The 24,328-nt window shown below is 46.3% G+C and overlaps 1 protein-coding gene across 2 annotated transcripts in view; it reads right to left on the minus strand.

The window, feature by feature from the left end:
* The window catches only part of SPOCK1 (SPARC (osteonectin), cwcv and kazal like domains proteoglycan 1), a 453,180-nt gene that overhangs the window by 231,023 nt on the left and 197,829 nt on the right, over positions 1-24,328 (minus strand). Inside the window, exons 3-4 of one of the 2 annotated variants that reach the window (XM_037060953.1) lie at positions 23,584-23,592; positions 18,512-18,557 (exon numbers count right to left, since the gene is read on the minus strand). In XM_037060953.1, coding sequence (XP_036916848.1) covers positions 18,512-18,557; positions 23,584-23,592 — 55 coding nt within the window. The remainder of the gene's footprint in view (positions 1-18,511; positions 18,558-23,583; positions 23,593-24,328) is intronic. The other variant, XM_037060963.1, reaches the window with a different exon arrangement.

Below are 24,328 nucleotides of genomic sequence, written 5' to 3' on the forward strand. Positions count from 1 at the left end.
CTCCCTACTTCGGCACATGGAGTGTTTTCATCACATGCCTAAGTTGTTATTCTAGTCATTATTTTCCTTTACTGTTTCTCCCCTAAAGTCTCAACTTTGCATAAAGGTGTCTTTAGAGGGATTTGCCTGTGAGGTTTTCCCTCTACGACACTTCAGTTTGTTAATTTTTACATCTGTGACACTCGGTTCCAAAGCATGACCATCTCTGTGGCTGAGCCGATTGGGACTAAGCAGGGTCAATTCATCAGTTCTAGACAGATGTTCACAAGTTACAGTTGGAGATCAGCATAAGCTCAGGAAGGAGAACAGGAAATTTTAATAAAAGCTGCCAGTTTATGAGTTAAGTATATCCATTTATAAAATGGTACTAATAGCTACTTAAGAAATGATACCAATAGAATAGAACATATCCTGAGGATAATGATCTCTTTCAGCAAGGTAAATACAGACTCAAAGACAAGACATTAAATATAAAACTATCAAGACAAAAGCCAAGCTTAAAAAAGAAACTGGCAATCACCTTTTCGATGTGCTACGTCAATTATGTAATTGTGATTGTGCCCCCATGAGAATGTAGCATTTTTATGTTTTTCTTGACCTTGTAATTTGCTTGCTTCATGAAGGAGGTGGGCAGTAAAGAATTTTATTACTCGTTCTCGGGAGGAGGAAGGGTTTGTTTGCTTTGCTGAGCCTGTCCCTTCCTGAGAGAGGACTGAGAGCCCAGACCCTTTCAGTGGATCCAGAGGAGTCCTGGGAACTGCTCCTTCAGATCTGATGCCGTTTCTCTGTTTGTTATGTCTCTTTGGGGTTTTCTTGAACTGCTTTACCTCTGAAGCCTCTTCTTCCTCAGGGGATAGCAGGGCCCGCTCGCAGCTCAGGGGCCATGCACAGCTGAGTCCTTCCCAGGCCCAGGCCTGTGTGCTGTCCAAAGGACACACCCGTCTGTTCTGGGGGCCGACCATCCCCAGGTTCTGGTTAGATGGGCGCTGCACACGGAGCCCCAGGAGAGTGTGCTCACGTCCAGCCTGGGGCTCAGGACTTCTGGTCTCCTCACACAGGAGCTGTGTGAGCACAGTGAGGCCAGCCCCACTCACTGCCCACTGAGTGCCCTCACTCACAGTTCCCCTCCTTATGCTAAAGTTTTCTCAGCTTCTGAACTTGGTTATCTTAAGAGATGCCTGTCATTTCACACTGGCTAGAAAGATAAAATGCAAAGCCCCTAAGGACGGATTTGTAAACTCCTGCCCTCTGATTCATTACCTTGGCAACACAGTACTAAACATTATAATGTACAGAAGATAGCTGATCCACTAAATTACTCTGGGCAAGGCACCATAAACGGAGATAAAGTACTACCAAGACTGGCATTTCAAAATAAGCGGCTTTTTGATGACTGCAGGGTTTTCTCTAGGTTTTCACAGGACACCTTGGTGTTCTGTTTGATTGGAAAGAGCCCAGTGGTCTAGAGGTGAAAGAAAGCAGCCAAGGAACAGTCGCCACCACCTACACAGCCAACATCAAAGATTCACTGAGCAGCCACTGAGGGCAAAGCACGTTATACCATACGCACTAAGAAAACGCACTTGTCTCTTCGAGGGAAAGCACACGGTAAAGGATGAATCCAAACAAATGGAAGTACTCGTGCTTCAGCCATTTTTACCAGCACAGTGCAAATATGATTGGCAGGCATGGGGTGTACAAAGGCAGCTCGTCACGAGGTCTATGAATGAATGGCCACATCTTTGTATCCAGGCACTGGTTCTACAAGTTGTTTCAAATTCCCCTGCTTTTTCTTTTTTTTTTTAATCTTTATTGTATTCTTCCCACTACTTAGTCCCCTTATATCCCTCTTGCCTTGGCAATCACAACACTATTGTCTGTGTCCATGAGTCCTTTTTCCTTTTTGCTCAATCCCTCCACCCCGTAACCCCCCCACACTAGCTGTCATCTGCTCTCCATATACGAGTCTGTCTCTGTTTTGCCTGTTAAATCAGTTTGTTCATTAGCTTCCACATATGAGTGAGATCATATGGTCCTTGTCTTTCTCTGACTGAACATAAGCACCCCCATGTTCACTGCAGCATTATTTACAATCACCAAGCCATGGAAGCAGCTGAAGCGCCCATCAGTAGGTGAGTGGACAAAACAACCATGGGACATTTACACGATGGAATTCTACTCGGCTATGAAAAAGGAGAAAATTCTACCCTTTGAACCTACAGAACATAATGCTAAGTGAAATGAGCCAGTCAGAGTCCCCTCCATTTGAAAATGGCATCCAGGTCCTGCAGGGACTGCTCAAAGGAAAGAGGACGCACCGTTCGTGGAGAAGAGCATCGCAATCTGACACCGACCAGGCTGCACCTGTGTTCGTGTCTAACCTGCTAACCTGTTGACTATTCCCATAATGATATGCTCAGTATCATCTTCTACGGCTCACCTAAAGTTTCCAGGGAGCAGCGTGGCCTGGTGTAGGAGCCGGGCATGAGACAGACAGCCTTGGATTTGATTCCAGCCTCACCACTTACTCATAGTCCTCTCTTCTGAAGGTAAATGACTAAATATTGCTTCCATTTCCTTATCTCTAAAATGAAAATAATAGTATTGAATTCATACAGTTGTGCAAGGAAAATGAGATCAAGATTAAAAGAAATATCTGTAGAAAGCCTGCAAAGAGTAAGCATTCATGAAATACAAGTTAATTTCCCTATTTTCGTCCCTTTGAATTAAAGTGTATTTTTCAGTGAATGAAGGATGCAAGAACTTTTAACAAGTGTGATCTCTTTTCTCCTATGAATCTTGCATATTGCACTTAACATTCATTTCAGGTGTTGACAACCGCCCTGCCTGGTTTCAGGAATTGTAACTGCCTCCCATGGCTAAGTGAGTGACCTCTGGAATGCGGGCCACAGGAGACAAAGCTTGTCTCTGGCAGCAAGTGCTGCTTCTGCTTCTTCCCCTGCCCCCAAAGCATGCTCGTTGCAGCCCCCGAGTCCTTCCATGATGGCCTCCCAAGTGATCGTGTCTGGCCTAGGCTGCCCCTCTCTGAGGGGTCGTACCCGCCATGGACATAGACCACACTCTGGGGGCAGGGGAAGAAGCAGAAGCAGCGGGTAGATGTGCGCAAAGCAGTCAGCTTAGAGCCTCAGTTCCATGCATTTGAAACTAACCTAGTTAACCTGCTTCTCTGAGTGGATGACATTGTCTTTGGCAAGAATGGCAGGCGGGTAAACGGCCCTGGTGCTGTGTTTCGTCTTGCCAAAGCCACAGATACCGGCATCAGCTTCCAAGTGCAGTGTGACTTCTCAGTGTGAGATGTGGTGGAGCGACTGGTATCCTTTGCAGACAGAGAAACGTCTCTGCCTTCCACGTGAGTAGGGGGAGTGAGGAAGGGCATGAGACTGCCGTCTTCACAAAGAGGCCACGGAGGCCCGGGGCACTGGGTCAGGCTGCTCTCTGCTCCCAGGGAAAGCCCAGGCCCCACGCGTGTGCTGCTGCCTGGCTTCCAAGGACAGAGCCTCACCCATGGACCCCCTACCCCAGCTCCAAAGGTCATGCTTGTTCGACTTCTGTCACCTACAGCTTGTGGTGTTGGGGACATCTGAGAGCATGAAGGGTTCAGTGTGGTCTTGTTAGCGTCTCTAATGACAATGTCCTAGGGTCCTAGGTGATTAGGACGTCGTGCTCACACTTGGGACAAGGCTCTGCAGTCGCCAGAGAAAGGGGATCATTGTGTGTGGAGGGCATGTGGCTGGTTTTCGCCTGCTCTGCCCTGAGCAGGTCTGCCCAGGAAGAGAAAGAGGAGGGACCATCTCTGCTTCCGAGGACATTCGGGCCGAACAGTCAGGTCGGTGGGGCAGGGTCACGGTCCAAAGTGGAAATGCCAGAGGTTGGGTTAGTCAGGTGGACGTTTTTCCCTGTAGAATATCCTCAGTGGCTGCTGCATTTATGACTACCATTCGCATTTCTTCTTCTTTTTTTTCTTAGAAGCATCCTTTCCTATATGAGTTTGATTCAACATATAGAGTGGAAAGTTGTCTGGGTGGTGTGACTTTTCAGATGGTGTGGAGGGAGACAGGAGAATTGCAGCTGGGAGAGTGAGTTGGAGTCATCTCTTAGCTACTTGACTGTTCCCTTAAGAGTTTGCTATGATGTTACAAGAGTTAGCAAATGGCTTGCACGGAGGCTTTCACACACTGTGTCTCTTCCACTCGGTTTAGGTTTACTCCGGGCCCTTCCCAGGGTGGTCCGACTCCTCCTGTTGGTCTCAGGTTACATGTCACTCACTCAAGGAAGCCTCCTGTGGGTCCTAGCCTGGGTTAGGTCCTTCCCTCCGCACAGTCTATGCTTTGCATTGTTACACAGTAGTAATTGCATATTTTTTAAAACTTATTTGCTGCTTGTTTCCCTGGCTAGACTCAGCTCTGCTTGGGAGTCTGCTGATGTGTGTGTGTCTCATGTGCTTGTGCATTTCTGGGACCCACTGTAGGGTGAGACAGGACGTGAGTGCTGAGTTAATAGGAGGTGACAAATCGTAAATGCCATTTACTGTGCACCTACTATACGCCAGTACTGTCTAGTCCTCTTTTAAAAACTGCGCGTTCACGCCCACACACCCTTGTTCACACGGACTGCAACTCTGTGAAGAAAATGGGGTGGCTCCCACTTCACAACTAGAAAACCGGGTTCGAGTGTTGAGTGCAGAATGCTCAGCCACGATCAGTTTGGTCTTTGCTGCTGCCGTTGTCTTGTCCTGGACTGCCCCGCCTCCCCGTGCTGCCTCTGTGCCAGAGGCTGTGGGAGCGTTGGGGCTGCGGCCGTCACTCATGCTGTCTCCTCAGGAAGCTCTTCTGTAATCATCATCCTCTTCTTAGTCTGTCTCACCCTCTGAAACTTTTTCTTTCATTTTGAATATTCTATTATTTATGATATTACCATGGTCCCACTTTCCCCCCTTTGCCTTTTCTACCTGGCCCGTCCCCACTCCCAGTCAATCCCCATGCTGTTGTCCATGTCCACGGTCATGTTTATATGTCCTTTGGCCAATCCCTTTACCTCCTGGTCATCCTCTAAAATTGCTCATTCATTTATTTACACATTCATTCATTGTCTCCCTCTCCCTGCCATACAAGGTGTCTTATCTGACCAGTTTCCATTATTTTCTCTGCACCTAACACGGTGTCTGACACATGTTAGGCACTTAGTAAATAGCTGTTCAGTAATTGCATAGAGGAGGAAAAAAGAATGAGGTGGAGAGAAAAACCCCTATTCTCTCCTATAATCAAATATGTCATTATATTGGCTACGATTTCGTCTCCACTGATGAGTCCATTTTATGTTACGGACCTTACGGATGGCAAAGTATTTCACATGGGATTTTGTATTAAAAGTACAAAATCAAGAGGTCAGACCATCTCCATTGTACATGTGAATATGAGACTCATAGGGACCAGATAACTCCCTTGTGCTCACTCTGCTTCCGAGTGGCAGTCCGACCTGACCCAGCACCCACGTCTCCGACTCCGGTGTCTGCTCCGAAAACTGTGGTGGCAGCTCTCCAGGGTTCCGCAGGCGCTGGTGTTGGCTCGAGAGGCAGCGTGTAACCCAGTGGGTCAGGTAAAACGAGAAGTGGTCTGATTGCAGTCTTTGTTCATTTTTAGAACCCAAATCAGATTTATCAGTATCTTCTGGCTCTGGTATGTTTAAATAACTTTCTTTTATTTAAATACATACTTCTCAGACTGACTACTGGCAGTGTAACTGGGAATACAAGAAGTCTTCCAGGGAATGTGCTCTTTTAAAATTTTACTTCCCTGCCACTGTGGCTCCATTGGTTGGTCATCATTCTGTGAAGTGAAAGGTCACTGGTTTGGTTCCTGGTCAGGGCACATGCCTGGGTTCCAGGTCCCTGGGTGGGGTCCATATGAGAGGCAACTGATTGATGTTTCTCTCTCACATTGATGTTTCTTTCCCTCTCTGCCTCTGTCCCTTCCCCTATAAAAATAAATAAATGAAATCTTAAAAAAGGAAAGAATGGCTCCTTAATTTTTTTTAACCTAATATTCCAGTCTCTGAGGCTTTATAATCTTTGAGAAGCCTGACTTGAAGTTAGTTGCAATATGTTCACAAACCACAACACTTTGCACAGAGCACGCAGAGCCAGGTGAGGGGTTGTGAATCGTTTCCAACTGGGGCCTGGCAGCGCAGTGCAGAGGCGGACCCACCACACACCGACTCTTTCCGCCCGCCCGTGGGCAAGGCTAGTGCAGGTTGAACGCAGGCTGTGCTTCAAGGGGGCGGAGGAGGGTGCTCCTCCCTGGGAGTCAGCTCCCCCCTGGGAGGCAACTCTTCCCTGAAGCCTCGAAATCAGCATTTCACTTTAGAAGTCCTCACCTTTACTCAAGTCACTTCCATAAACGCCGTGCCCAAGACTGTGTGTGTTGGGGGGGGGCGGTATTCAGGGATGGAAGTCATTTCTTTCTCGCCTGTGTTCCAAGAAATGTACAGGTCAGCAGGGATAAAAAACTTACTCTCAAACAACTGGAATGCAAATTGGAATTTGGGAAAGATGCAGCCTAGAATGTGTGACTAGCAGCTTGCTGCCTGGAGTCAGATAGTTGGAGTTTGAGCTGTGACTCTAGTTCTTATTAGTTAAGTCATTTTAGACAAGATACTTAGCTTCCCTAAGACTTGGCTCCTCATCTGTGGCATCGGCAAAAATACCTGTATGTGTATCACACGTCTATTGCACACATCTGCACCTGTGCAAATGGACTAACACAGTTTCTGGCACATAGTAATTGATCATTGTGTTAGCCTTTGTAATTATTATATCTATAACTACATGTAAACTTAAAGTGGTTTTAATTCTCCCTCTGTTTGTAATAAGTGACTGCATTTTATATTGAGGAAATACCATTGATAAAATTGTGAACTGGAGAAAGTTCGTAATGTATGGGGAAGTAGCCAGAGTCTGGGATCTGTGTGGAGAAGTCTTGAAATATGAGAGATAAATCTGGCATGGTCAGTTAAAGTGAAGCTTGAAGAGTTTTAAGTGATAAAAGGGAATCTGTTGAAGTCAGCAGGTGTGGGCAGGTGGTGAAGGGGGGGATGCTGCTAAAAAGGGAGTTCTGGAGCTAACACCCCCGTCTCCCTGTTGACTGTTATGAGACAGGGGGCAGATCACAGAATGTCTCTCTGCCCCTGGTTCCTCGTGAGTAATGAGATAGCCAACATCCTAGGCTTACTGTGGGCATTATGAGATATTACGCATTCATTATTAGCTGAGAACCCAGAAAAACACTCTATAAATGGTTGTTTTTATTATTATTACAAAACTGAGTAGTTGATTTATAAGTAGCACAAACAAAAAGCAGCTTTTCAGTGTCATTTTATAATTTAAAGGGGCATGGCAATAAGTTTTGAGTAAGACAGCTGTAAAAAGTAGCATTTTAAAACTCTTCTTAAGCCCTCAAAGATTTGATTTTCCCCAAATTTCCTGACCATTTATGCAGCTAACTTCTGGATGGAGGTGACTTTAAGATTGTCTATGTGGAGTGGCCTGGGGAGGTGCAGTTTACATATACAGACACGCCACTGACAACTGGTATATATCAAAATAGTGTATGTAGAGGATCTGTTCCCGAAAAGTTGGGTGTACATTACTTTATGTGCATTGACTGCTTTAAGTGAAAAAGGCAAGCTTTTTCTTTAGAGAAATGCTATCAATGTATTTTTTAAATGTAAGGGAGACCACCGCCCCATTCATCATCTGTCTAAACCCAAGTCTCTTCATTTATTTGGTAGGCGAAAGGCTGTATGTATTCTCTCTACCAAATAGCACTTAGGAGAGTGGGCTGCCAAAAGGCAAATCAGAGTTTATCTTAATTTTTTTTCTTTTCTACTTCTCAGAAAACCCACAAATATTTCAGCCCGCCATTCTTCATTTTCAGTGTGCTGGTTTTCTGTAGGTGCAAACATTGGACGGGTGGTCTTTGTCTCGTCACAGAAACTCAAAGCGGATGAGTAACAAGAGAATAGTGCTTTCCTAGAAAGACTCAGCCAGAGTGCCTGCCTTTGGTTAGTGCCCATGAGGGTGGCAGGCGGCATCGGCAGTCGCACAGGTGAATTTTCCTCTCAGTGGGTTTCAACCAGGTCACAGAGAATCACTCCACTAAGTTATTTGGATTTCAGGGAGATAATGAGTCTCATTCATGTCAGAAAACCTCCATGGAACATTTTGCTGGAAAAGTCACACAACTAGGCACTGCTGCGTTAGGCAAGTTGGGGCAGAGGCTAGTGTCAGGGAAGTTTCATCTGACTCAGTGATTATAGCAAGGTCATCACAGCCCAGGGCAGATGCTTTCTCACTTTGTTTTGCCTTTTCTCTTTCTCCCTGCTTTTCTTCCCCATTTTGAGTTGATGTCTTTAGTGTTAGGACCTTCCTTGATCAGTGATGAATAGCAACTTAACAGGCTTTTTCTAAGGCCTATTAATTAAAGCCAGACTTGCTTGGAGCAATTCCTAATTCTCTTACTAAAGAGGGTGGAGCTCAGGGTATTAGAGTTCAGCTGTGTGGATGTGGGAAGGGATCACCTGCCACATTCAGGATGTTTTATTCTCGAAGGGCCATGGTCCTCTCACCATGTCCGATTTGGAACCCCCTTTTTATTGTCGGGTTTATCCCCAGGCCAGGATGTGTTCTCCTCCCCCTACCACTCACAGGTAGGTCCATGGCCACCAGCATCACGTATTTGTGTGATGTATGACTACATCCTGTGGAGAGATGCTCCGAATGTCCTGTCTCTCCTAGTTGTGCGATATTGGAACCCCGGTATCAGTAGATATTTTTCTAATTCTGGTAATTCTCAAACATCCATAATAACAGTGAGGGTAATGTAATGAACGCCGCGTCCGGGACTGCGAGGCGTCACATGTTCCTGTGTATCTTCCTAAGCCCCAGAACTGGGACTGGCGCAGAACAAGTGCTTCATACAGATTTGCTCATCAAGCCGGGTGCCTATTTGTCCATCCATTTCCTCCTTCAAAAATAAGAAATGACTTTGTATAATTGCATGATTTAGAACCCTTCTTCCCTCCTTTATTTTTGTTGTTATTGTTCAAAATTGAACTTGTTGCAGACCTGTGGCTGTAGAAAATAACAATCATTTTTTTTAAGAGGGCCATTTGAGCATCTTCTGTATTTTTCCTGAAGATGTTGTATTTGTTGAATGGAGAGGGAGTTAATAACAGGCTTTTTCCTGTACTAAAAACATGTTTTAGTACAGCCAGGGACCACAGCTGCTTGACCCCAGAGATCACATACCCCTGGAAAGGGGGGGGGAAAGTACATCAAGACCTGATGAGATGCTAATGAACTCTGGAAGCATGTTTTAGTTCGAACTTTAAAAAAAAAAACAGTTTTTTCATGTAAAAGTTTATGTCCCCCCCTCCCCCCAGGGATTAAAAAAGGAGTTGTCACGTGCTGTGTTTTTATGAAATCTCCTCCACAGTGGCTCCCACCTGGGACTTGGGGAAGGAGTAGGCCAGGGAAGAGTGCTCGGAGAGGAGAGGCTCCTGAGATGCCTCCTCCAAGACCCTTGTCCTGACCCTTCCCCAGGAAAGGCTGACTGCCCAGTTGCTGGGACCCTAGTCCACAAGGCTCTGCAGGGCACCTCCAACACACCCTCTGGGTCTCATTTCCTCCCTCTCAGCTACCTAGACAATAAGCCCCCTTAGGAAAGCCTCTGTCACATTCCCGTCCAGCACCTCCTAGGCCATCAGTAAGTACATGACTGAACAATCCGCTGACCAATTGGCTCATACATGACTGAGGTAAGTCGGCACATCCAACACCTCCTCTAAGATCCTTTCAAACCTAAAAACCTAAAACAAAACATCAGCCGCCCATCTTTGACCAAACCTTGCTGCTGTATCATGTCCATTCCAGTAACAACGCTGGGTCAGGCCCTACATCAGGAGCTTTACGGACCCCTCATGCCACAGGTGAAATGAGTGCCATAATTTCTATTTTACAGATAAGGAAACTGAGGCTCAGAGAAGCTAAGCACTTGCCTAAGTACGCACAGCTATTAAAGGGAAGGGCTGGGAATCGAACCCAGTCCTTGCAACTGCAAAGTCCAGAGCCCTTCCAATATGTCACTGCATCTTGTCATACGCGGTTACTAGGGTAGAACGGACACTCCCCGAGCCTCCGGGAGTGAGCTGCTACATAACACAATGAAGACCTAAAACTTCCATCTCAGGCCTAAGAGCTACGGGACACGGGTGAACGATCCGGGCAGTGTTTCTCCAAGCAGCCATCTTGCCGCTGTGAAAGCACTCCAACCCACTAGCCGGTCTCAAGTGAGAAAAATTTAGGCAGCATTATTGATTGGTTTTAAAATTCAACTGACATGTTTTCTCTACTGAGAATTTCCTCAAACTAAGGCTGTTTCATTAGGACTCGACAAATACAATATAATTAACTCAGGGACTGTTGCTCTAGCAGGTGGAATAATAGGAAGGATTTTCCCCCTTTTTAGAAGACCAACAATTCATTTTACATGTTGGAGGAAAGGTAATAAACATTTCTTTAAAATGGATGTGTTTATCCCGAAAGAACCCCTTAAACACGGAAACAGGAGGCCGCGGTGCCTGTAACTGCAAGGAGAATTTTACTACCCGTCAGGCCTCCCTATGACTCCATCCAAAGGCCAGACCACAGCCCTAGACAGCTTTTGCTCCTTGGTTCTGGAGGCACTGGGAGCTCCCAGAGAGGCCAGAGGAAGTGGAAGACAATGTGGACAGGGCCATGGGCACCCCAGGCAGAGCTGGCGGTGTTGGAAAGACACTGAGGTTTCTTGAGCCCGTGCCACACACCAACCCTGTCCCTTCACAAACAGGATCTCACTCCGTCTTCAGAAACGCCCTGCGAGACAGACACCAGTGGCCCCACTTTACAGATGAGAAAATGGAGCCTGGATAAGTCAAATCACTCAAACGTATGCAGCCAGTTGATGGGACTCCCGAGATTTGAACCCTGCTCTGTCCTCCACAGCTCGCAGTGCCCACAGGACTCAGAGAAGAGAAAGGACCTCTTACTCGGCCGTTTCTGCTTTTGATTCTGAGTGCCCCTCCCCACTCTAGATGGTTAAAAGGCCCACTTAATTCCACTGGTTTGACTGAAATTATATTCATAACTTATTTGTTAAACTGTAACCTCTGAAGTAGGAGCAGCAGCTTCGAACTTTTCATTTTTCCTCCTTTGATCAAGAGAACAGAGCCTCCGTGCCGCCTGCGACCACCGCAGCTCAACTGTCCCAGACGGGAAGGACCCCAGGAGCCGTCTGGCCCGCACATCTTATTCGGAGATGGGCAGACGAGTGAGGAAAGGCCACACGCTCTGCATGCCGTTGCACATTTTAGTAGTGGCAGACTCATGTCCCACCTCGGCCCCCTGCCTGGGACACCAGTCTCTCCGGGCCAAGTGGCTGGATGGAAGAATCCATTGCTACGTTAGAAATGCCACAAAAAAGCAGCACCAACAGTAAAATGAATGAAGACACTGTAAATATCCACTGATGCAGGAGTAAGGGGATAAACTGCAGTATACAGGAATATTACAACATAAAGTGATTAACTACATCTGTAACTATCAAAACAAAAACGGGCAAAAAGTCATTTTCAGTAAAGATAAACATGTTCGGCAAGAAACTGATTTCTATATGTTGTGCATTTCTATGTACAACATATAATGTAACATACTGGTTGTAGACCTGCCCACGTGACATGAAAATGAAGAACATGGGCAGAAAAGCATTAATGATATATGGTCACTTTCAGGGAAAAGAAAACAGGAACAAGGAACAAGGATCAAGGAAGGATGCCCACGGGATTTCAATCTTATAGCTGATGTTTTCTTTCCTTAAAATAAGCAAACAGGCAAAGGCAGCCCGAGATGAAAGATGAAACATTCAACGTGATCTAACTTTAAAGAGGGGAGACTGGGTTAAAGCCGGGGCACACTCATATTTGAGCGAATAGACTTCTTCTTTCCTGGCACAACCGACTAGAATTCTTTTTAAATACTATGTTATTGCCATAATCAGGACACAAGGAGGCAGCTAAAGTGGGGTGTGACTATCCAGGGTGGGAATGGGTTGAGTAAGAGGGTCTGTTGCTATAGAGGGAAGAACAGTCGTTAAATTGTCTGGAAAGGCAAAGGTGAGAGACAGACACCGACCAGACTGACCATGAAGGAACCAGGCCAGCTGTCCCTGAAAATCTGCAGTTCACGGGGTCAGACAAGGTGAACAGATTCTTAAACACAAAAACGTTGTCAACACTGTATGGATGCGAATCAGGCTCTTTGGGGTCAGGGTGAATTCAACATGAAAAGGAAAATTATGGAGACTTAAGACTCCTGTTAAGCCTCTGATATAAAATTTCAGATTAATCTAGAGGGGAAAAAAAACTTTTCCTAAAGAACAATTTTGAAAATAAACCATCTTTCCTCCCCACTGAACCCATTTAAAAACAACAGAACGTGACTGTCGGGGGACCCTCGGGGCGCTGGCTCCAGACGCACAGTGGGAACACGGAAGAACTCTCACTTTCGAGGGTTAGAATTTTCACCCTCAGAACAGTCCGGGGCACTGGTCAGGACTTGAACTTGTCGGAATTCTAGTAGAACAGATTGCAAGTCAAAGGGCAAGGTTTTTCTTCTTTTCTTCCACTGGAGTGAAGAGCAGGGGTGGAAGGGCCCCTGACTTCCAGGGCTTTATTTTTATCAGGAGATCAATTTCTACAAGTTCGCATTCTGCTCTGAAGGTCACCAGCATCATCTGAAGTTCAGCCAGAGCCAGGCTGCTCTGGAAGGGTGATTAGTATTCACTCCACAAGAAAAACATCATCCTTAAAACCAACGGCTATCTGCTTTCCTTAAACCATTCATTTATTCCACATTAAAGGAACACACTTGTCTCAAAAAAATTCCATGATAAATCCCCCCCTTCAGCCATTCCTCCTAAAATGTTTTGTCTTATCAAGTGGAACTTCACAGCCAAATAAATCAGTGGGTTCCTTCCTGAGCGAACCATGCCTCCAGACAGAACCTGAATTAACCCTCGTCTCAGCACTCCAGGACATCTTCAGGTAATCAGCATCTTATAGTAAAATGAAGTCTTGGTTATGTATGTAAATTACTCCCCCCCCCCCCGCCCCAGTGCGCGAGGAAAACCTTTTCTTCAGCAGAGGCATTACGAATAATTTCAATTTTCTTCTTCAGAAAGGACTGGCTGAGGAGCTCGGAAACAGCTTGTTAGAATTCACTTTGCTTCTTGTTTGTCCCCTGTTCTTAGAATCCCCGAGTGACACTTTTTTTCCCCACACGGTACCGTAGTTTCATCAGTTCTCTCTTCCCCCTCCTGACCCTGCGGACGACCTTCCTCAACAGCCTCCCCCCACAGGAACAGGGAGCCTCTGCTGTGGCACCTGGATTATCGCACTGACGGTGACTGGCAGCAAAGGCTGGAGGTGCACTGATCCACATACAACGACACAGAATGAGTGCGGCCACGTTGCAGCAAAGACTGCCACCTCAGCCCACACTGACCTATGTCCCTTATGTGTAAATACCTGGCACCTGATGGGTTTCCCAGTTCCCCAGACCAACCCGCCTTCACTTCCCCACTGGTTCCTAAGACAGGCGACTTAACCTGGGACGTGCGGAAGGATAGCCTTCTTTAGTGTGGTCCCTACTACCCAGCACAGCAAGTGTAAACACTGAGAATTTGGGGACTTTATACATGAATGAACACATTCGGATCTGAACCTCTTGAGCCCCAATAATGAGGATCTGGGGTGCACCACCACACTGACCTGCCTCACATACAGAACAGGCCAGCTCCAATTTAGCCCTGAGAGCTTCAGGGCATTACCACTCCGAAGGCCCCCAGGTGAGATTAGAAGAAGAAAGAGAAAAACACTGAATGGGAAGGGAGGGAAGCAACAGGGAGGGCAGCTCAGGGGGAAGAGTGGGGAATAAAAAAGGACCAATTACTTACTAAAACACCACTGATGGAGCACTTCCTATATGCCAGACATGCTAACTCACTTAATCTTCTCAGTGCTCTTGTTGCCTTTCTAGATGGGAAGCCTTAGAACCAGAGAAGTTAAGCAACTTGCCTGGAGTCACACAGCTAGTAACTGGCAGAGTCAAGTTCCAAACTTGGAGAATCTGACTGCAAAGCCCAAGGCCCCAGACTGCACTTACCAATGTGTCCCATAGAATACACTGCTTTCTCTGGGTACCCAATACGTGAGGAGTGAAAAATTAAAAAATTTTAAAAAACACGCAGTCCAAGGCAGATTTGGGAAATGGTGAGTTAAATGGGTCTTACTAAAAGGCCTCTAGGAGCTTTCGAATTGCTAATGAGCACCCTGAAATTCTGAGGGATGAACAGAGTAGGGGCGCACCCCAGATGCACTTGACTAGGGGCTTTTTCTCCGGCAAGCATCTTGCTGGACCAGCTGCCACTTTCAGAAGCACAAACCTTGCATCTGCTCCACTCCCGCGTCCACTCCTCCCGCCCCAACAGGACAGGAAACCACTCACCTTGGCCCGCTGCCCTCTCAAACCACGCACCTGCCCAACTCTTGCCACAGACATCTGTCTTTGAGGGTTTCACAAGGGAAAACTTTCAACTCCTATCTGTCCCTTCTGTGAGATTTGGCATTAAATCATTACAATCAAAAAGGATATCCTACTCTATCCAAATCTCAGGAAGAATCCTTCTTAGAAAAGCCTGAGGTTGATGTCTACTAGATGCAACTGACAGAAACATGAATGATTCACTTCAAGATAACAACTGAGAGACATCTTCCATCCCGTGGAAGGAGCCTGGCAGGTGAGGCACTTTCCCGCTAACCGCCTTGGAGTCAATCTCATGGTAAGTGCTCCTTCTACGAAGCCCTGTTGGCCAAAGTTCAGTAAACACCCTTAAGTAGAGACAGTAATTATAGGTAATGTTCTTTTTAATTAAATTTATTGGGGTGACATTGATTAATAAGATTATAGGGGGTTCAAGTGCACAATTCTATGACATGTCATCTGTATACTGTATAGTGTGCCCACCACCCAAAGTCAAATCTTCTTGAATACAGTGAGTGTCCTAACTATTCACATCAACACCTAAGACAATCAGGAGCGACCTGGGCATTTCAGAGGCCAACCTGAAAACTGAGTGGCAAATCTGAGCACCTTGAAATAAGCCAAACTCCAAGCTAATCAACGATGCAGTGGAGGAGTTACCTAAGAGTCCTGTAGCAGGGACATCATTGAGCAGGCATGTCTTGGATTTCTAATCACAGCTGTTGAGTCACCAGACTAAGCCCTCTAAAATATTGCCCTCATCAGTCACTCCTCTGCTCACAAACATTCTGTGGCTCCCTAGTGCTGACCAAACAAAGTTCCGATTTCATAGACTGGCCTATTCTTCACAATCTAACTCAACTCCACCTTCCGGCTGCACTCCACCAGAATTCCCCGAGTAGTCTTCCTGCCCCTTTTCTCCCCTTTCATGTCGAGCCCGCTCCATACCCACCTCCATCATTAGGCCCCTTCCACCTTTGTCCCTGCCCATAAATGTCATGTGAAACTCTGGAACGCTTTCCACCTTGAAAGTTTTCCCCAACCACAAAACCATCTGAACCATGTTCCCTTCTCCTTCAGCTTAGGAGCGGAAACAACCTCTCTGCAGCCGACAACTTCCATCGGAGCTTAGCGGGTCTCCTATTTTCTGGAAGATGAGATGCTGTACGTCTCCCATGTCTGCGGCTTATATTTCAGCAAGCGGTGTCAGCGCTGAAATAGTAACCTCCCGTTTTTATTGAGCAGCACACAGCGTAACTGATGGCGTCTGCTGGGGCTGATATTTTAAGTGAAGGCTCTTCTCAGACTGGCCTCCTCTCTCGTGGCTCTGTATATAAATAGCCAACAGCAGCCACACCTGAGGTAGCTGATGGAGCTTCTCGGCTGAAGTCCTTAATTATACCCCGTAAAATCATGAGGTTTTTCTGAGAGGATTTATATTGGGCTGGCAAAAAATTTCGTTTCGTTTTTTCCGTACAATGGCTCTTAGTTGCCTTTAACTTCATTGCACAATTTTGTTAGATTGTGTTGTGACAGCTGTCATATCAGTGTGCATTAATAAAATGTATTGAAATTAGTGAATTTTTATGCAGCCATTTTAATATTGAGGATGGAAGGAAATACGCAACATTTTCAGCGTATTATGCTTTATTATTTCAAGAAAGATAAAAGTGCAACTGAAACGCAAAAAAAAAGATTTGTGCAGTGTATGGAGGAGGTGCTGTGACTGACTGAACTTGTCAAAAGTGGTTTGCAAAGTCTCTTGGTACTATTGACATTTTGGCCAAAGTATTCTTTGCTGTGGGGCTGTCTTATGCATTGGAAGATGTTTAGCAGCACCCCTGGCCTCTACCCACTAGAAGCCAATAGAAGGAAAGAGCTGACATACTCAAAATGTCCATATCAATAAAGTTATTCGTGAAAATAAAATTGTGTCTTTTATTTCGCAGAAAAAACCATATGGGCTTTTTGGCCAGCCCAATACAAGCAGATCTGGCTTTCAAATCTGCAAAGCTAGAAAAAGCAGGAACAGGGGCAGGGCTCTGCTGGGAAGAGTTGCCAGCATTCTCTGGTCTTTTTGGTGAAACAGATTTGAACACCCTGTTACACTTTTGGGGTGCTCAGTTTCTGTGTTAACCCTCAAATCAAGGGAAGCTGTCACGTACGTCCTCGAGGGGCAATGACGCCCACCATCGGGTATTGCCCTTCCAAGGAGTGTCAGTAACAGCAAACACGGGTTCTGGGGTGAAGTTCTTGGGTTCATTTGCAAGCCCGGGGGAGTGTTCACCTGGCGGTGTTCAGGCAATGCCCATCCTCATAAGACAGGAGCCTATTTCTGGTTCACTGCTGCCACTGGCCAAGGCACCTCTGTGAGCACAGTCCAGGCAGGATGTTCACGGAGGGGCGTGTGTTCAGGCCCAGACAATACCCTGCTCTGCATCTGAGTGTTCTTCCACAGTGCAGGTACATCCTTTCAGAGGAAGTTTTTAGACATGTTGACCATTTTGATGGAAAATTTCTAAATTACAAATACCTTCATATCCCCTGATTGGAGGTTGCTAAGATATGTATAAGCCCAGACAGACCCTCTGAAGAGTCTTCCTTGGTACATGCTCCCTACACACACTCACAGTACACACACCAAGTGCCCCAGCTCCAGACTCACCACTGCTTCACGCCAACCTGGTCCTGGCCGCTAACAACGGACCCGCTGCTGCTATGGTCAGAGGCATCATCTCCCCACCCCGAGCTCCTCCAGGGTGGGCACCCCTGCTTGTGTGCTTTGTCCCCAGAACCTGGCTTGGTGCTTACGTGCACAACAATAGTTAACCCATGTTTAAGAATGAGCGCATGTGTGTACCTACAAATGAATGGAACGTTGCTCTGGAGGGCATGAGCTAAAATATGTATGTGGAAATCTCGATACCAATCTTGCTTGTAAGAAAACCAGAGTCCAGAGAGAGAGTGTGACCCATCAAAATGGCAACAATGAGGCAGAAAGGAGCACCTTCTACCATGTGACAGGTTGACGACTTGATGTCTCTGTGCCGAGTTGAACCATCGAGATCCCTCAAACACTTAAGCTACAGAACCGAAACGCACCCTCAGAAGTATGGACCTTTGAGACTGGGTAGTTACATTTGTCCTCAAGTGTCAGCACTAATCACATACATGTACCGAAAATACAGCCTGCCATCACCTTCAGCGAGCAGAGGCGGTGCTGGCAGCAGCCACCCACCCCCCGCACAGCGGACACAGGCACGTGATTCGAGGCAGAGGAGCCACCGGAGGACCTGGTGGTGATTTACAGTGACCCTGAGGAGCGGCAGGCTTTCTGTTGGGAGGGGAAGAGCCTTCCGAGGGCCGGGCCCAAACCCCTGCGATCGGTGAGCCAACTCTGAAACACGCTTGTGTTTGGAAGCCATGACGAACTTAGTTAACAAATGAAAATACGAGTGCCAGTGAGAGCCCCTCGGGACCAGCCTGTTTCTGAAAAGGAAGCTCCAGGTTACAGCTCACGGCACTGGGCAGCCCCTGCGGGCGCAGTCGCTCCCACGCAGGGAATGGCTGGGTCCAGCTCGGCAGGGCTCCAGATCAGCCGACACCCACTTTACTTTTTTTTCCAGACAAAAGCAACCAACAATTTTTGCAGTCAATTCAATTACCAATCATTTCTTAATCTGTTTTAGGCAATCTCAAAAAAATAACCAATTTGATCAAAGTTTCGACCATCCCAGTCAATTCAGTTCCCAAAGTCGGGGAAATAAGACCCTTGTGGAAACTCTAACTCAGCAAAGGAAGGACAAAAGAGACAGCATTTCCCATGAGACATACAGCAAGAAATACGGCATCCTTTACCTTGGTCAAAGGGCTTGTTGGGATTCCAGTTTCTGAAATAATCATCCTATATAAGGAAAAGAAATAGAAAACAAAGGTCAGATTTCAGGAAGTTTCTCACGTAACTGCACGAAAAGCTGCCTTCCTCCCCACCTCCCAAAACACAAAGGAAAACAATAAGGCTTCAGAATCTTTCCCCAAACAGACATTAATGTGAAATCAACAGTATCAATGTACTTTTCCAATGCTTGCCTTTCAGACCGTGTGGATTAAACTCTGGGAAGAGTGAGAGCACTTCAGCCTCACATGGAAGCAGCAACGCTCTCCTCAGCCTGACAGATACGCCTTCCAAAGGGCAAGGTGTGTCTGCCATCAATTACGCTGCAGCGGAGGCCTTGCTGCTCTCACTGGTGATCACGCCTCCCTGTTTGTAACAGCTGATAATTCAATTGTCAACATTTCTTTTACATGGAGATGTGTAGCCTGTGCCCAGTTCCCAGTTTTCCAGCACTCACGAAACCTAGAAACAAAGGGCCGTGCAAAATGCTAGAATTAACCACAGGCAAACGTGTAACTTTACACCATTTGTTCCCAGTGTGTAAAGATAAAAAAAGCAAAGGCTGGCCAATCTGGCTGACTGATAACCGTGTCTCCCTTGATACAGCTGGAATCGTTTATGCTCCGAGGCTAGACACTTCATTACTTTAAAATTGCAAGGGCCTGGGTCACTCCCTTCTTCATGGCTACATTTAATCTCTTCCCCACTCCTAATAAGCCTTTCCTTCCAAACCAGCGCTCCGTCTCCTCTCCCTGTCCAAACCCCGGTGCTCACCCACCCTCACTGTGCCAGCAAAACTGAAGTTTGTAAGGTCCAGAGGCTTCATCCTTGTACATCATCCTCACACCATTTTCACGGCACGTGCCCCCTTTTCAGTTCATTTCTTCCTGGCTGTACCCAAATTACTTGCCACACGTGCTTTTGGCAGGTATTCTGAAGGCTGCAGGCAGCTTCAGAAGGTCCAAAATAAGGCCTCAATTTCTCTCCCAGAGAAGTTAATTTACATCAAAGTGCACAATTAGTTTAAATTATTGTCCACACTGTCTGCAGATGCAGTTTATCTCTGCCACAGCCTCCTGTGAATGTTATCGGCCTCTGTGTGGTGCAATTACCTGGCTTTATTAAACCCTTGTTGAGTTCACCTAAGCCCTTTAACAGATTTCAGGAAACTGGATTTAGAGTAAAATCAGAACATATTGCTTCATGGGCAGTGATTCCATTCTCCAGAGCATGAATAAACATGAGCAGGTTCCTCTGGATCCTGGGGAGTCGCCATGAAATTATTTTTAACTCCAAGGACCTGGACCCCTTTGCTCTGTCTCTGATTTGATGGCAGAACTGCCTGCCGCACCCGTCTGGTCGAATGTCTCTCAGGCTGCACCCTAAAGGACCACTGAGAAAGCTCAGCACGGTCCTGCTGCCACATCTCTCTCCATCCATGATCCCGAGGCACTGAAACTCTGTGCTTTGAAACCCAGCAGCCAGCGTTAAACGATTCCAAGTTAAGGGCTGGATAGTAGGCGGAAAATTTAGCACCCAATTTCTCAGTTTGATGGCCAGTGTGCTCTGAGCCGTAGACACAAGCACGGTGCCAACACATTCCGCTGTTCACAAGGGCAAGAGAGGAGACAACTCAAGATGAACTCATCTTCACCACTGAAGAAAAAGGTAACAAAGTGTCCATCTTTCTGACTGCAATTCATTGATACCCTCCTCACATTCAGAGCATGGCATCGTGTCCAATGGCAAGGGGGAGTCTTGGGAAACGCTTTCTACTCGAATGTGCTGTTCTCAGATAAGGAAGTCCTTGGGAACTCCGGATGGGTGTCTGAAATGTCACATTCTCTCTGATGTCAAAGAAAGGTCTGCAGGAGTCTCAAGAACTGAGTATTCCCTAATGACTTCAACATGCTTTATAACTTGGATGGAATGTGAAGCATGCTTCTGGACCCTGTCACTTTTCCTATAATTGCCCTTTTTACAGATTTCATGGGGGACATCATAGTTTTAAATGTAAAGCCTCTAAAAGCAGATATCTGCATTAGAATATTTGAAACCTATTGAAATGTAATAACACTGCCTAATTGCTGCCAAAATGTGAAAGTACACCTTGAGTGAAAGCTCATTATGCAAAATGGGTCCTTCAAACAGCCCCTTGCTCAGCAAGGCCAAGCAGGGAAAGAAAATGATTCCTTGCGTCTGATTGCTTTTGCTTGGCCTTAGGAAAGTGGATTGCCAAAGCAAAAAGCAATGAGCCAGGAGCTGATAAAACCTTCGGTGTAACTGGCTTGGCTATAGCTGAGAGAGAAACCCCCTATCAGGGGCCATGACCGTGAACATTCAGGAAGTGCTCCAGGTACCAGAGCCCACTTGGGGGATGGTCAGGGAGCACAGGGAAGGGGGACTTCTTCACGGACATGCTGCTAGCCTGAGATTCCCAGACACACAGATCCTCTCCCACACTGTGCCAGCCAGTGTGGCCAATCCAGGCAGGCCAGGGCTAAATCCATCAACTCACCGGACAGTGCAGGCATTTCCGGAGAGGAGGCACCCAAATTCATACGGGAAAAAAAAAAAAACAGAGATAAAAGAATCCTTCTTCTAGGGCTTCACCTCCTGAGACTGTGCTCATCCCTGAGCCCCACTTAACAATCAGGCGCTCAGAGGATGCAAGGACGGCTGCCTGTGACCCTGCACCAACACTCTGTCGCCAGCTCCAGTGCTGGTCACTCTCTCCAAGGCCTAGGGCCGAGGGGCACCACCCCAGCCTTTTTATTTTCTATCTAAATAAATAAAAATACATGGTGTATATTTTACATCATCCTAGCAGTTCTCTCGGTTTCCTAACGGGGATGATCCCCATCCTGGGGAGCAGCAGCCTGCAGCGCCCCACCTCCACGCTGCACTGTATCAAAGGGTGCTCCCGTGCCACGGACCCACAGTCTGCCTGGTCCTGGGAAGGGCCAGAACTTCCCGAGCCCTCACCTCTGATCTCCCTTCTCGCCCAATCGAGCTGTGGCCGGTTAGACGCAGACGGCGCTAAAAGCACGTTAGATGTGCCAGATCAAAGCCGCCAGGAGATACGCATCTGTCTGAGTTGGCCTCTTAACTGGTCATTTCATCATCCAGTGATGAAGCTTCTAAAAATGACTTGTGAGGCCCTTGGCAACAGCTAATTTTTAAAACATAAACCTAAACAGAAAGATGCAGATCTAAATATAGTTGTTTATTAAACCCAATTACTCCTCGTAGTGTGTAACACAGGCCAAGGAGGAAAGGGTGGCAGTACTCTGCACATGCAGAGCTGTGGGCCTCGGCGCACAGTGTGGCGACGTCAGGCCGCCCCGGGGCAGGGCTGAAAGCTGTCTGAGGGAAAGCTGGCCCTGCCTCACTGAGCCACTTTATAACTGGAAAGGACCCAGCTCTTTAGGAAATTACCCAGCCGGTAAAATCTGGAAGAACCTATAAATGTGAACAGTCTCAAATTCGAACATACTGCCTTCTGTCTCAAATCATGAAATACCCCAGGGCAACATAAAGTCACAGCAAGAAGGCTTTTGGCCAGTGTAAAGGTCACAGTGAGGAGGCGATGAATCATCACACGTCCAGGATGAAGCAAAAGGAGGCGGTGCTGGTGGCAGAGAAGAAGGGCAGCCTGGGGATGATCATGGCCTCACTGTTTTTGTTAATCTTCCACAGATGATCAGACAGATAAAACCGTCTGCCTCCATTTATCTCTCTAAATAAACATCTCACTAATATAGTACTGGACCCTGTGAAATCACTGGAACCCAGTAACTATGGGTTTTCCAGTATTTTAGAAATATTCATTTTGATGAGCATTCATGGAAAGGAAATCTGTTTAAAATATATGTAACACACTGCATATTATTATGTATAATAGATAATAAGAACATATTTACTAATACACAATTTAACAAATATATGTACATATGTATTCACATATGCCGAAGAACATTCTGCTCTGTAAAGCATCTTGCAGTAAAACCTTTAATCCTCCCTAACATGACATGAGGCCAAAACAGCCCCACTGCACTTAGAGCGCTCATGTGCCTTTGTTGCGCACGCCATGACCCGCCGGGAAGTGTGTGGTTCGGGCCCGCTGTGGATGGGACCCCGAATTTTCCTTCCACTGCCCCACAGTCCCAAAACGGCTGATGCCATTTAGTTCCGATATTCCCCGGGGGTTGCCTTTCAGGAGGTGCTAATCGCAGTCTGGGTGGACTCAGGAAGAGGCGGGTGGCAGAACGCCATGGCTTCTGAAGGGGGTGTGACGTATCATCCACCTTATGGCTTTGGATACTTCAAATCAAGGACACTTAGCTAACATGAAACAGATTATTTCCCCTTCATAAATATTTTAGGTAAGTGTTTGAACTTCAGTTTCATCTGAAGATTACCTGACATAATACAAAACACCAGCCCAGAAAACAAATGGGAGCCTCGTTTGTCTCCGCCAAGAGTGAGTAACAGGCACAGAGTAAGGCAGTCCTGGCCGAACTGTGTAAGGTGTACGCCAGCTGTTCCAGCCTTAACATCTCTGTATCCCTGGTGTGTGTGTGTGTGTGTGTGTGTGTGTGTGAAAAACACAGGTGGGTGTATGTTTATACACTCGAAATCACTTTCTTCTTCAACAGAGTGATTCTTCGATAAATTGGTCTGACATTTGGTATAAAGTCCTGCAGTCCTCAGACAAACTGATTTGGAAAATAACAATGTCAGTTGCTCTGCTCTTTCAATAAATAACCCACTAGTAGAACACAGATAATAACTGACAATCATACTTGCACTGTAACTAATGAGAAAAGATAAAGCAGCAAATGGACTGTTTATGTGCATTTGATAAATTGCATCCCCTGGATACACCAATGAAAAATAAATATGTGTGGTGCTGGTTCACTGAACTAAAGCAAGTATTTACCATTGAGATTTGGGATTTAGAATGAAATTTACATTTTATTTGGCAACTATTTTGATGCTATGTCTACATACAGTTGAAAAGTCAAAAACCTACCTCAACTTCCTGAGTACGAAAGCATTATAAATGAGAAAAAATAAAAGAATCACATCAAACAATAGGAATGAATGTAAACATTTTTGATAACTGCATCAAATTTTCATATTATCGTAACATTAGAAAGTCACTGACCGTCATTCCCTGGGAAAGGTCCCATCGTCCACCAAGTTCAGGGGGAAGCATGCTAGGTCACAGGGCGGGGTACAGGAAGTGGGGAGAGGTCTGTGTGTGCCCTAGTGACCCAGGCCATTACTGTAACACAGCCACCAAAACTGTGATTAAATCCAACACTCAGTCGTGATCACTATCTATGGGAGTTTCAAATGATCAATTTCCTGTGACATAGGATGACATTCAATAAAAACTCGGAAATGACATCAGAGACCAAGTGGAACAGACCTACATTTCTGCAAAGAAATTATTTTGCCTTGCAGCTCCAAAATAGCTTGGAGGGTCTAAAACCTCAGAAAGACGGGGATTTCTGTCTCAGACGTACGCAAAGAGATGGTCACAGCACCTCCAACCAGTTGGACTGTAAATGCACAAAGAGCTCCGGAGCTCCCCTTCCTGGGGACTGGCTGTCTGTCCCTGTCTGTCCATCTATGAAATGGGTGGGGGACTGACCCACTGTCTTGTTCTTTTCTCAGAGAAAAACTGAGTCTGAGATTTCTTCCCCAAAGCATGCTCTGCCTGGGGCTCTTGCTTCTGGGAATGAGAATGGGGATGAGATGTTCCACTTGTC

Source organism: Sturnira hondurensis, unplaced genomic scaffold (genome assembly GCF_014824575.4).
Source record: "Sturnira hondurensis isolate 20B ecotype Veracruz unplaced genomic scaffold, ASM1482457v3 Scaffold0001120, whole genome shotgun sequence".
Lineage (NCBI taxonomy): Eukaryota > Metazoa > Chordata > Mammalia > Chiroptera > Phyllostomidae > Sturnira > Sturnira hondurensis.